General features: G+C 45.5%; 1 protein-coding gene across 4 annotated transcripts in view; it reads right to left on the minus strand.

Annotated features, from left to right (window-relative positions):
* Positions 1-1,081: 1,081 nt before the first annotated feature.
* The window catches only part of LOC106557014 (uncharacterized), a 32,738-nt gene continuing 19,456 nt past the window's right edge, over positions 1,082-14,363 (minus strand). For 2 of the 4 annotated variants that reach the window (XM_087727046.1, XM_087727043.1), the window contains exons 5-11: positions 13,385-13,465; positions 12,663-12,863; positions 11,345-11,441; positions 9,074-10,594; positions 6,606-6,793; positions 5,805-5,913; positions 1,082-3,251 (exon numbers count right to left, since the gene is read on the minus strand). In XM_087727046.1, the coding sequence (XP_087583172.1) occupies positions 3,085-3,251; positions 5,805-5,913; positions 6,606-6,793; positions 9,074-10,594; positions 11,345-11,441; positions 12,663-12,863; positions 13,385-13,465 (2,364 nt within the window). In that variant the 3' untranslated portion in view covers positions 1,082-3,084. The remainder of the gene's footprint in view (positions 3,252-5,804; positions 5,914-6,605; positions 6,794-9,073; positions 10,595-11,344; positions 11,442-12,662; positions 12,864-13,384; positions 13,466-14,363) is intronic. The other 2 variants (XM_087727045.1, XM_087727044.1) reach the window with 2 other exon arrangements.

Genomic DNA, 14,363 nt, shown 5'->3' on the forward strand with positions numbered 1-14,363 from the left:
AGCAATGGGTGGAAATGAATCAAGAAGAGAAGCAACCTGGAATTGAGAAATTTCTTGACACTCTGGACATTTACCCAGTGGAACTGCTTGCCACCAGGAGTTATGGGCGCTCCATCTTAAAAACTGGGAGGAGGGGCTTAAGAAGAGATTGAACAACCATTTGTCTGGAATGGTTTAGGGTCTCCTGCATGACCAGGAGTTTGGACTAGAAGACCTCCCAAGGTCCCTTCCAATTCTGTCATTCTGTTACTGTGCTTTTGAGAACCATTTTGGTGCAGTGGTTAAATGACACGGTTAGAAACTGGGAGACGGCGAGTTCAAGTCCTGCCTCAGGCACAAAACCAACTGGGTTGTTTTGGGCCGGGCAGTCTCGCTCAGCCCTAGGAAGAAAGCAGGCAAGGGGGAAACCATTTGTCAGAAATGGTGTAGGTAGAGTCCTGCTTGGGGGGGTTGGACTAGATGACCTACAAGGTCCCTTCCAACTCAATCTGTAAAACCTCTGAAATTTTCCCCAGCAGGAGCCAAGATTGACTCGGAAACCCCCCTCCCCCCCCCTAAAAGAGTTTTAAATTCTTTATTAAGTGCTTGTGAGCCTCTAAGGAAAAGGAGATGATGCTAAAAGGGATCAGTTCTGCATCGATTGTGTCGGGCGTATGTACAGGTAAGTCCTCAATTTGCAACCGCAATTGAGCCTTCCAACTACATTTATAACTCGTGACGATCATAAAGCAAGTCGTCACCAGATCCGATTTTACAACCTGCTTTTGCGTTGCATAAAGCGAATGCAGCCATCAACAAGACCATCGGTGGGTCGCTAGGCGGCATGTTTTGCCCTGGACTGGAAAAATAAAATAAATAAGCTAAAAAGAAGTTTCTAGGGGGGAAAAAAATCTTACAGTCGTGGGACTGCAGGGGGCTGCAAATAGCCATAATTGCACTCCAGTCCGAGTATCCAAAATGTAATCGTGACCGGGAGGGGGGAGGGAGTAATGTCATAAGTTCAGAACCAGGTCGTAAGTAGCTTTTGGGGGATCCATCATAACTCCAAACCGTCACTAAGCCGTAAATTGAGGATTACTTGCATCAAAGCTCGGGAAGCGACTGGAGCATTTAAGAAGAAAACAAGAAGTACAAAAAGTTGGGAGATCCAGAAAAACAAGACTTGTGAAAATAAACCAACAGCATCTACTTACCTTGTATTTAAAAGCTATTTATTGACATATTTTAAAAAATCCCAACCGTAACAGACAAGAAAAATAAAAAGACATTGTTTTTCTGATCGCTTATGCAGAGAAAAGGAGATTTCACTCAAGAGTTGGGAAGTTAGGGCAAGTGGTCCTAATTGGGTGTTGTGGCCCACCAGTGGCCAGCGGAACTGACAACAAATTCAGACAGTGAGGAGGCTGGGGAGGAACCTGGGCCAGTCCTGGAGTCTGGGGAAGGCTCGGATGAGGGCTCTGTGTCGGAAGCAGAGAGGGGGCCAGGGCCGTCCGACAGTTATCAGCTGCCTTCGGAGTCAAGACATCAGTGAGGCAGAACAACAGCTGGAGCCTGTTCCCAGTGCGCGTATGCGCAGAGTTGCCAGGCGAAGGGAACAGCTAAAGAACAGGGAAGGCCAGAGGTGGATGATGAATGGCCCCTCTTAGAGGAAACAAAAGGGGAGTGGAGTTTGCAGGAGACAATTAGTTTAGTTAATTGGTTCGTGACTCTGAGACTCCTTGCCAAGCTTTGCAGATCTCGGCCTTGCAGCTCTCCAAACCAGAGAAGGTCTGTGACTGTAAATCCTCCCTTGAAAGACTGGATGTGAATTAGCAGAACTCACGGTCAATTAATAAAAGGGCCGGGAGTTTGCTTCGTGCTCTTGGGAGGCCTTGGTCAGAACCCTGGGTAGGATTGAAACAGGTTTAATTCCAAGAGGGATGAGTTAATTCCAGGACCGATCTCTCGATCTGGTAGCTTCAAAAAAATCCACTAGAATAAGAGAGATTGATGTGGGCAGAGAACAGAGTATGGTGAAGTATCTTCACCATATTTGCCAGGGTTTGGCAACCTGAAGACAGGTGAACTTCAAGGCAGCCAACTCTGGGAGTTGAAGCCCACCCATTTTCAAGGGGTCAAGTCCGAGAACACTTGGCCTAAAACTTCTACGTCCCAATAGGCTATAAGGAGGACAGAAGTTCCAGCAGACGCTACTCTACCTTGGGCAAACACGGATCGGCAGAAGGACTCAAACACAAGAGACAAACCTAGTTCATCTCAGCAGAAGTCTTGGTCTTCAAGAAGTTGGCTAGGCTCATCCACCTGGATTGTGGCCCCCAGTGGACAGCAAGCAGGGAAACGATCTCGAATGGTTGGGCCAAGCCTGTTCTGGCTCACCAGCGGCCAGCAGAGCTGGCAGCAAATTCAGACAGGAGCTTGGGGAGGAACCTGGGCCAGTCCTGGAGTCCGGGGAAGGCTCTGATGAGGGCTCTGTGTCGGAGGCAGAGAGGGGGCCAGAGCCCTATGCCAGCTACCAGCTGCCTTCAGAGTCGGGCAGACGAACAACTGGAGCAGAGTTGCCAGATGAAGGGAACAGCTAAAGGACAGGGGTTGACTTGGGAGTAAGGCCAGACAATGAATGGCCCCTCCCAGAGGAAATAAGAGAGGAGCGAAAGGGGAGTGGAGTTTGCAGGAGACAATTAGTTCCCTTAATTGGTTCGTGGCTCTCTGAGACTCCTTGCCAAGTTTTGCAGATATTGGCCTGGCAGCTCTCCAAGCCGGAGAAGGTCTTTCAGGGTCCTCCCTCGAAAGACTTTGCTGGCTGTGAAGGAGCAGAATTCACAGTCAATTAATAAAAGCGGGTTTTGTCAGGACCAGGAGTTTGCTGCATGCTCTTGGGAAGCCTAGATCAGGACAAAGCCTCACATTTGGCTGAAACTCCTTCTTTTAGGAATTCAAAGTGAAAACGTGGTCTTGTTTCCTTGTGGACCAACTCTTCCATTTCTCAAGACGTCTACACACACGTTTGCCCTCAGCTTTCAGCTCCTAATACTGCTACTGGCAGCCGATTGTGAGAAGATTTGTGTGGGTTTTTCCCCCCATTGGCTATTGAACAGCTTGAGGCATTTCGCTCCATGCTTTAGCCTTCTTCTTAGCCAGAGACAGCCAGGGAGGCTCGGTGGAGCTGCAGGAGGCCCCGGGCAGGATTGGTGGCAACCTGGTGTCCTTTTCCACCAGAAGACTTTCCTGCGGGAGGATTCTGGCACATCCTTCTGAAAAACAATGTGAGACATCAAGGAACATCTGAAGGCTACGGAGACCTAAGAAGAATCACATCGTTTTGGTTGTCCCCAAGATGCTTTTTTCCCCAAAAGTTAATTTGCCTTTTTGAAAATTTCTTCGAAAACATTTTACTTCCTCTCGTTTCCTCCTTTTCTTCCTTCCCTTTTTCCTTTTTCCTTCCTTTCTTTTCTAGTTTCCTTTCTTATCTCTCTTTTCCTTCCATCCATCTCTCTGCCTTCTTTCTTTTTTTGTCTTTCTTCATTCCCTTCCTTATCTTTCTCTCTGTCTTCCTTCCATTTTTTGTCTTCCTTTCTTCCTTCCTTTCTTCCTTCCTTATCTCTTTCTCTGCCTTCCTTCCCAGTTTCTTTGGGGAGCAGCATCCAAAAAATAAAATCCCCAGCATCCCCAAATCAAAAAAGAAAGAAAGAAAATGTTTTCCTTCTCATCCAAGAAGCTTCTCAAGTTCAAGTTCTTCAGGTTCCGTTCTTCAGAAGCTTCTTGGATGAGAAGGGAAACATTTTGAAAGGAAAAAAACAACACAAGAAAGTCAAATTGCCCAAAGCACCTTTGGGACAACCATGACCTGGATGATTGAGACATGAGGATTTTGGTTTTCCTTAAAGAATACAGAATAACAGAGTTGAAAGGGGCCTTGGAGGTCTTCTAATCCAACTCCTGGCTCAAGCAGGAGGTCCTATTCCATTTATTCTAGTATACTGTTCCAAAGGAAGAAGTGAAAACAGCTTAGCTAACTGGGCAAAGGGGTTTTGTGGTGTTCCCACCTTATATACTAGATCTGGGATCTCCAACTTGGCAACTCCAAGACCCTTCCACATACTAGGTAGCTGAGAAATTCTGGGAGCTGAAGCTTAAGACATCTTAAAGTTGCCAGTTGAGAAGCATTAATCTAGATATACATTCAGTTAATGGATTACACATCAACAGAGTTGGGACCTTGTAGATCATCTAGTCCAAACCCCCACCCTACCCAAGGAGGAGACCCTACACCATTTCTGACAGATGGCAGTCCAGTCTCTTCTTGAAAGCTTCCAGTGATGAAGCTTCCACAACTTCCGAAGGCAACTTCTGTCCCATTGATTGATTGTTCTCACTTTCAGAAACTTCCTCCTTATTTCTAGGTAGAATATATACTTGTTCATTCTCCATCCATTATTTCTAGTCTGGCCTTCAGGTGCCTTGGAAAATAGTTTAACCCCTCCTCTCTGTGGCAACCCCTCGGAAGACTGCTATCATGTCTCCCCTAGTTCTTCTTTTCATTAAATTAGACATACGTAGTTGCTGCATCTGTGTTTCAGCCTCCAGTCCCATCATCCTCTTTGTTGCTCTTCTCTGCACCCTTTCTAGAGTCTCCGCATTTTTTTTATAGTGTGGTACCAAAACTGGATGCGGGATTCTAGGGGTGGCCTTAGAGCATTTAGGCTCTTCCTAAGAAATTATGTTTTGTGGAAATTGACGTGACGCCAAAAGCATTGCAATATTTGTGGTACGATCTCTTCGGCCAGAGATAGGACTTAAAGGAATCCTGTTTGCTATTCCTATTCTTAGCATCGCAGTGAGTGAAGACAGCTGGGCTAATGTCTTGGAAGGGGTCAAGATGGGCCTCTTTATCTGGTCTAGGACAGTTGTTCTGGAAAAAAATAAAAATAAAGGAACAGGAAGAGGAAGTGGGATTGAGCATGCAATACAATCATTTCATTGACCTTCCGAATTCTGAATTAGATCAACAAGCAAAAAGACAAGATCAAAGCTGACTTCTAACAAAATGAAATTAAGTGGTGAAAAAAAGTAAGGTTCGACAGTGAGGCAAAATGCACAGGAACAGCATAGGGGGTACCTTGCTCAAGAGTGGTAACTGAGAGAGTTCTCTTGGAGTCCTAGTGGACAACCACTTAAATAGGAGCCAGCCGTGTGCAGCAGCTGCCAAAAAAGCCAACACAGTTCTAGGCTGCATCAACAGAGGGAGAGAATCAAGATCACGTGAAGTGTTAACACCACTTTATAAGGCCTTGGTAAGGACACACTTGGAATACGGCATCCAGTTTTGGCCGCCACGATTTTAAAAAAAGATGTGGAGACTTTGGAAAAAGTTCAGAGAAGAGCAACAAAGATGATTAGGGGACTGGAGGCTAAAACATATAAAGAATGGTGGCTGGAACTGGGTATGTTAGTTTAATGAAAAGACGGACCAGGGGAGACATGATAGCATTTTCCAATATCTCAGGGGCTGCCACAAACAAGAGGGAGTCAAGCTATTCTCCAGAGCACCCAAGGGTAGGACAAGAATCAATGGATGGAAACTAATCAAGGATAGAAGCAACGTAGAACTATGGAGAAACATCCTGACAATTAGAATATCAGCGGAACAGCTTGCCTGGAGTTGTGATGCTCTGTCAACTGGATGCTTTTAAGAAGAGACTGGATTTGTCTCAAATGCTGTAGGGTTTTCTGCCTGAGCAGGGGGTTGGACTAGATGACCTCCAAGGCCCCTTCCAATAACTCTTATTCTGTTATTCCGTTATTACCTTTGGCAGCCAACTGCGCTGACTTCAAGAGTACTTTACTCTCCAGTAGACACACATTTTGGTAAGGGCCAGTTTTCTTGGGCAAACTATTGCTAGGAATGGTTACTTGCTGTAAAATAAAAAAGAAAAATTCAATCTATTTTTTTTTAAAGAAATTAAAAATTACATTTAAATTTTAAAAGATTTTTCGGGAGGATATGGGAGAGTTTTCTGAAGGCTCACGCCGACGGGATAGATCCACCCTATATGGGAGGTAGCTTGCAATATAGGTAGTCCTCGACCTACGACCACAATTGACCCGACATTTCCATAGCTAAGTGAGACAATTTTTAAGTCAGTTTTGTCCCATTTTGCAATATTTCTTGCCTCAGTGGTTCAGCGAATCACCGCAGCTGTTGAGTTAGTGACACGGTTTTTAACACGGTTAGTAACATTTAAAAGTGAAGCTGGTTTCACCATTGACTCTGCTTGTCAGAGAGTCTCAAAAGGGGGTCGCTGCAACCGTCATAAATACGAGTCAGTTGCCAAGTGTCTGAATTTGATCACGTGACCATGGAGACGCTGCAACCGTCATAAATACGAGTCCATTGACACGCGTCCAAATTTTGATTAAGTGACAGTGGGGATGATGCAATGGTCGTAAGTGTGAAAAAAGGGTCATAAGTTGCTTTTTTCAGTCCCACGGTAATTTCAAACAATCGGTAAATGAATTATTTGAAGTGGAGGGGCTCCATTATTCCCCTGGCATTCCACACACCGACAGACTTGCACTGTGTTATTCTGATATCTGTGTGTTTTTACCTTTTCCAGGTGAGATGCACTTACAATCTTCGCATCCTCTCTTCCCCTCTTGGCTGTGCCTTCCTCCCTCTTTTTCTGCCCCTTGGCTGCTGCCACCACATCCTGGAATCCTTGCTGCTTCTGTTTTGCCACGGAGACCCAAGTCGGCTGAACGGAGACGCTTCCAGAAACCACTGCAGGGGTTTGTTCTACAAGAGAAAGGGATGGAAACACAGCTCCACGTTTCAGGATTTGTCTTCTCAGCTGGGACCCACCGTGTTCCCCCCAAAATAAGACACTGTCTTTTTTTTAACCACCAAAAAAGGTACCAGGTCTTATTTTCGGGGGGGGATGTCATCCATAGACTCAGCACACTTGCAGCGCGGCAGCTGTTCTGACCGAGGTTTCCCGAGAGCATGAAGCAAACTCCTGGTCCCGACAAAAAACCCTTTTAGTAATTGACTGTGAATTCTGCTCCTTCGCATCCAGCAAAGTCTTTTGAGGAAGGATTTGCAGTCACAGACCTTCTCTGGCTTGGAGAGCTGCCAGGCCGATATCTGCAGAACTTGGCAAGGAGTCTCGGAGAGTCACAAAACAATTAAGCGAATTAATTGTCTCCTGCAAACTCCCCTTTCGCTCCTCTTTTATTTCCTCTGGGAAATAAATTCATCATCTACCTGTGGCCTTACTCCCAAGACGACCCCTGTTCTTTAGCTGTTCCCTTCGTTTGGCAGCTCTGCGCATGCGCACACTGGGAACAGGCTCCAGCTGTTCTTCTGCCTCCCTGATGTCTGACTCTGAAGGCAGCTGATAACTGTCGGACGGCTCTGGCCCCCTCTCTGCCTCCGACACAGAGCCCTCATCGGACCTTTCCCCAGACTCCAGGACTGGCCCAGGTTCCTCCCCAGCCTCCTCCCTGTCCGAATCTGCTGCCAGCTCCATTGGCCACTGGTGGGCCACAACAGCAGCCCCAGCCTCCTTTTCTTCGTCAGGCCTTTAGGAGCTTCTTCTGTGGCTGGCAAGGCTTCCCTGAAGGCCCCTGCAGCCAATAAAAGAGCTCTGTTACCACCTGCAGAGGCCTCCAGGAAAGCTGCAATAGAAATGGGCCAGGAAAGCAGCTGTTGGGCTGTGTGAGGCCCGGCTGTAACTGTCTGAAGGTAAGTAGTAGGGCAGCTCCACCACCGCCAACCATCCCAACCCTAGCTTAATTTAGAGCCGTGGACTCTGGAGTAGGCGGAGTCTTAATGGGGGCTTATTTTGGGGGTGGGGCTTATATTGGGTGCACGTGTTAAAATCAAGCTAGGACTCATGCCCTACTCTAAGCCCGCCTCTTCACCTTCTAGTAAGAATCTACCTGTGGCAGGTGGAGCAGGCTCTCCTGCTAGGTACAAGAAAGCTGCGGCTTTTGGTGGCAAGGAGTGTAAGTCAAAATACCCTCCGGTATTTTCTTGACTTTGAAAGAAACACCACAGGAGCTTCTTCTCCGAAGCACCAGAAGGAGGACGAGAAGCAATGGAGGGAAATTCACCAAGGAGAGAAGCAACCTAAAACTAAGGAGAAATTTCCTGACAGTGGGAACGTGGAATGGCGTTTCCTTCAGAAGTTGTGGGTGCTCCATCACTGGAGGCTTTTCAGAACAGACAGGGCAGCCATTGGTCCAACGTGGTATAGGGTTGAACCCCCTGGACTAGAAGACCTCCAAGGTCAACTCTGTTGTTCTACTACCCTGTTTCCTTGAAAATAAGACCTCCCCAGACAATAAGCCCAATCGGGCTTTTGAGCGCATGTGCTAAAATAAGCCCTCCCCCCAAAATAAGCCCTCCCCCAAAATATTGCAACACAGCAGCAGCCATGACCACGCTCATAGCCGCCTGCACCTCAAAAATATCAATAATATCTCCCCCAAAATAAGGCCAAGTGCTTAATTTGGGGGTCAAAAGAAAACAAGATCTTGTCTTATTTTGGGGAAAACACAGTAAAATTGTGAAGAAGTTGATTTTCAGCATGGCAAGCCACCTGATATAGGAGAAGGGAAGGGAAAGTCAGAGAGCGGAGTCAAGAGAGGAAGTAGCCTTGAGTCATTACGTTCCCACAAGTTCAACTCCTCTTGACTTCTGTTGACCCTTCACTAGCATCAGCTTACTGCTGACTAGATTCCTGTGTATAGGCATGAGCAATAAATCACCTTAACTCAAAATTAAGGTGTGGTGCCGATTCTTCATGCCTTAAGGCCTTCTGCCACATGGAGACCTCGGGGTATGCTCTACTACAACACCCACGAATTTACCACTGTACAGCAACTACATTGTAACCAGAGAAGATTTCCCTTCACCCAATGAAAAAGGGAGGGAAGAAAAAACACAACCCGATTTGTACAATTCTACAGCGGTTATAATGAAAGTTGTATAGCTTAGCAATGACCTCAATGGCATCGGTTGCTTAGTTCTACCTTGTTGGCCAATGTCGTCCTGGCTCAAAAAGAGAAATACCTGAAAGTTTGCTTGCTTGTGACTTGGGGCCTCCTTCTCCACCTTTGGTCTTCTGCAGCTTGGTGTCTTCTTCTCCAGCTTTGGTCTTCTGCAGATTTTTCTCTTGGATGCCGGAGTTTGCAACCAAACCCTTAATACCCATGGTAAGATGTTGAAGGTTGGTTCCAGAATTTGCTGCCTTGGTTTCGGTTTTTACAGAGGATGGTGAAGGAACTGCCAATGGCATCAGCTTGGGGGGGTCCCAGTGATGTTCTGTTTGATACTTTAGCAAAGAAGAAGTTCTCCTTAGTTTCACTCCAAATGGACTTTCACAGTTTTGGACTTCCTCACTGGAAGAATTCAAGGGGACCCCCGTGTTTCTATTAGCCCCATCAGGTCTTTCTGGAGTGTTTAAAATTGGTGAGCCTGCATCTAGTAGAGAAGTTCCTTCAAACAATTCTGGTTTTACGGGAGACGTTGGAGAATTTCGAGGGTAGGAATTGTTGACAGAGCTTGAATCTCCTGAGAGTGACCTCTGCCAGGCGGGAGCGATGGTGAATCTCACGGGCTTCACAGCAGAAGGCTTTGTCTGGGTCTTGATCATCTCCGTAGCTTTGCTTTCTTCCTCGGTGACGACGTTTGCCAGCTGAACTCCAGGAGTGCTGACGGGAGGGTGAGTTTTGGAAGCCACCTCAGTAGATCCCACAGTGGCTAATCTTCCAGAAGAAAGACTACCCAACTCTTGAATGGTGCTGTCCGCAGGTTTCTTACCTGCTGCATTTAGAAGCACAGGTCTATCAGAATCAACCTCCGATGTGGACAATGTGCTCTGCAAAGAATCCGTCGGCTTCCCAGGGCCTTGAGAAGGCTGAAATTCAACATCTGAAGGCCCTCTTCCATTTTCATCTATGGCGTGTCTTTTCTTGTCCATTAAGTCCTTTGGGGCATCTGAGGAAACCTTCAGAGCAGATGAAGAAAGCTGTGGAACACCCAACACGGGACCTGCCTCCAGAGAAGAAGAGCCGTCTACAAGGACAGCTCTAGCACATGCTCTGTGTCGGTTCCTGGCAGGTTTAGAAACACTTGCTCGGGCATCTGTTCGTTGTGTGCAAACTATCTGGTTGTCTTCTGCTCCAAGTTCTTTCCCTACCTTACTCTTTGGCAAAGCAGAGGGTGATGTACTATGGAGTCCAATGGCTTTTGTCTTCAAGTGGAGAGATTCGGAGATCTCTGTGACATCTGGACCACTCTGTGCTTTTTGAGCAACTGTGGGAGGACACGTTCCTTTCTTTTCCTCCTTGTCCATATTCTCTCCTTCTCCATCTTTGGTGAGAGAGGATGGAACATTTGGAGAGGGCTTGGTGGAATTCAACTGGAGCCGAGTCTCCAGCAAATTCTCGGCCTCTGATATCAAGACGGATGTTCCATCTCCATGTAGGTCAGTGCTGCAAGAAGAAGGCAAAGCTTTAGAGGTTCTGGTCCCAGGTGATGCATGGTCAGTCCCATCTTCGTTGACATTCACCACACGGTGGCCCAACAAGCCTAGATAAGAAAAATGAAGAGAAGAGAAAGTAAGGGTTTCCAAAAATTACAAAGCTGCATCTCATTTATCATGCAGGGGAATTCACTTTGAAAAATAATTAATTAGCAGTAGAGGGAAACCAGGCTGCCACAACGGCTGGAGGCTCTCAAAGCTGATACCAGCCAGAGCATGGAATGACTCAAAGAAACAGATCAGAAGATGTGGAGAGACCAGAGATCCATGGAAGCTCCAATAGTTGGACACAACTGAATGGATAACATCAGCAGCAGCATCACTTCATAAACATCATAATCTCCATCACCATCACCTTCATCATCTTCATCACCATCATCACCACCATCATCATCTTCAATATCATTCATCAACATCATCACCACCACCATCACAATCATCATCTTCATCACCACCACCATCACCATCATCTTCATCATCAACATCAACATCACTACCATAATCTCCTTGGGGGGAGGGTTGGAGTAGATCACCTATAAGGTCCTTTCCAACTCTGTTAACCTATATCTGTACCTCCCTCAACACCATCATCATCTTCTTCATCATCATCTTTATCAACATCTTCATCAACATCATCAAGAACATCATCATATCATCATCATCATCATCATCATCATCATCATCATCATCATCATCATCATCAACCTCCTTGGTTTCCAGCCTTCAAATCTCAATACAAGAAAGCTCTCCATTGTCTCCAGAAATATGTACGATGATGATGGTGTTGAGGGAGTTACCTTCCCAAGATTTCCTCTGACCAGCGAGGACTTTGGAGAGATTTCTTTCATCTTCAACAGGCTCCAGAGGTTGTTGCTGCTCCAACATCTGCTCCACCTGATGTGACAGAGATGACCTGTTTAGCAACTGGCACAACTTAACCTACCATAATTCCAGCCTCAGTTACGTTCATAAGTTAGAGACAAGCTGTACACAGAGTTAACTTGCAGAGAGACAGACAGCGAAGAAATTTAATAAATGAATAAATTAAATAAAATACAGCCCAAAATGTCTGTTGCTAAGCAAGACAATTGTTAAGTGAACTTTGCCCCATTCTGTGACCTTTCTTGCCACAGTTATTAAGTGAATCACGGCTGTTATTCAGTTAGTGACACGGTTATTAAGGGAATCTGACTTCCCCATTGACTTGGCTTATGAGAAGGTCACAAGAGGGGACGTGACCCGGGATACGGCGACCGTCATGAATCCGAATCATTTGCCAAAGGTCTGGATTTGATCACGAGACCCCATGGGGAGGCTACAGCAGCCGTAAGTGTAAAAAGTGGTCATAAGTCACTTTTTTTGATGCCACTGTAACTTTGAACTGTTGCAAGTTGAAGTAACTATCTATCTACCCTCTGTGGTTTACAATTTTTTATTACCTTATAATGTAAAATATGAAGATGCAAAAGCAGATGGGAGGAAACCAAAGGGAGGGGTAAGGGGAAGAGGGAAGCGTACAAAAGAAGGGGGGGAAACGGGGGGGGGGGAGGCATAGACTTCCGTCTCCCTTTGTTGCAGTAGAATAAGGCATAAACATCCAACCTCAACTTTTTACTTTTCCATAATAGCGTGAACTAGCCATTTCTAGAACAACAGAGCTATCTAATCAGTAAAACCCAAAATCAGTTTCATTTTTCCCCACCCCAAGCAGAAAGTCCTGAAGTGGTTTCCAAGGAGAAACAAAAATAATTGTGGGGTTTTTTTTCTTTGATCAAATCAGACAATTTAGCTATCTGTGCTAACTCCATCAACTTTTGCAGCCATTCGTCCAGGGCAGGAATTGAAGCGTCCTTCTGTTTTGGGGCATCACTAACTAAGCCTCTAACTAGAGGTGGGTTTTACATACTTTTACCACTGATTTGCAGCACACCAAAACTGCGAGTGTGCGCGGGACTTGCACGCATGCACGTGGCTTAGAAAATGTGACTAAATAGGACTGCATAGTGCTGGAGAGGGTAGCGGGTCCGCCACTACCGGTTTGCCTGAATACCACCACTGTCTCTAACTCTAACTCTCTCTCTCTCCCCAAAGGACCTTGTCCTAACAGCTACTCACAAGAGAATGGTGACTCTTCTTTGTGAACCCTTTCTGCTTCCTTGGGTTCATTGCAATCCTGTGCCTGGCCGCCGCGGTGTCCAGGCAGGCCAAGGGAGAAGCCGGGGTGTTGAAATCAACCGGAATCCCGTGGCTGAGGGGCAAGACGGAACTCCCCGGAGGAAATGAGCCATGATATTTAGAAAGAGACCCCGAAGTGACCTATAGAAGAAGACATGACAATGTGCTTCAGCTTCTCTCTGTTGTCACCAGCAGATCTGGCAGCAGATTCAGACAGTGAGGAGGCTGGGGAGGAAATTGGGACAGTCCTGGAGTCTGGGGAAGGCTCTGAGGAGGGCTCTGTGTCGGAGGCAGAGATGGGGCCAGGGCCATATGCCAGTTATCAGCAGACATCAGTGGGGCAGACAAACAGCTGGAGCATGCCCAGAGCTGCCAGGAGAAGGGAACACTAAAGAACCGGTGCCGACTTTGGAGTAAAGCCACAGGTGGACCGTGAATGGCTCCTCTCAGAGGGAATAAAGAGGAGAGAAAAGGGAGGGGAGTTTGCAGGAGACAATTAGTTCCTTAAACAGGGTGAAGATCTGTGCCTGACTTCTTGCCAAGTATTGTCTGCTACAGAGTGGCATTTGGAAGATATCAGCCTGGCAACTCTCCAAGCCTGATGAAGGTCTGTAGTTGTGAAATCTCATGAAAGACTGTTGGCTGGAACTTTTGCTGGATACCTGACTGGTATTTACGCAATTGTCTTCGCCATCTGTCTCGTCTGAACTCAAAGAGCTGCAGAGCTGGATAGGGCCGGAAGGCTGCAGATAGAAGAGAGAGGAAGAAAATTAACTCAAATAAGAAACGTAGGATTTTTGGGAACCTATCAAAATGGTGAAGGCTCAGTGGCTAAGATGCTGAGCTTGTCCATCAGAAAAGTCAGCAGTTTGAATTCTTAGCGCACTGTAACAGAGTGAGCTCCCGTTACTTGTCCCAGCTTCTGCTCACCTAGCAATTCGAAAGCACAGAAAAAATGCAAGTAGAAAAATAGGAACCACCTTTGATGGAAAGGGAACAGTGTTCCGTGCACCTTCGGCATTTAGTTGTGCTGGCCACATGACCACGGAGGCGTCTTTGGACATTGTTGGCTCTTTGGCTTTGAAACAGAGATGAGCACCGTTCCCCTAGAGCCGGGAACAGGTAGCATATGTACCTCATCAAAAATATATATATATATATATATATATATATATATATATATATATATATATATATATATATATATATATATATATATATATATATATATATATATATATATATATATATATATATATATATATATATATATATATATGTGTTTTTATTTGTGCTGATAAATAAATAAAAACACAAATATAACAAAGGCAACAGTAAAAATATTGGGTTTCTGTCTGGATGGACTCTTGTGACGAGCCTAATGACAGAGAGTGGAAGTGTGACCTTCCTCCCACACTTGGGCATACCAGGGGTTGTGACTTTAAGTATATATATATATATATATATATATATATATATATATATATATATATATATATATATATATATATATATATATATATATATATATATATATATATATATATATATATATATATATATATGTGTGTTTTTATTTGTGCTGATAAATAAGAGTCTGGATGGACTCTTGTGACGAGCCTAATGACAGAGAGTGGAAGT

Source organism: Thamnophis sirtalis, unplaced genomic scaffold (assembly GCF_051295495.1).
Source record: "Thamnophis sirtalis isolate CommonGarterSnake01/CBP01778 unplaced genomic scaffold, rThaSir2_p1.2 scaffold_13, whole genome shotgun sequence".
NCBI lineage: Eukaryota > Metazoa > Chordata > Lepidosauria > Squamata > Natricidae > Thamnophis > Thamnophis sirtalis.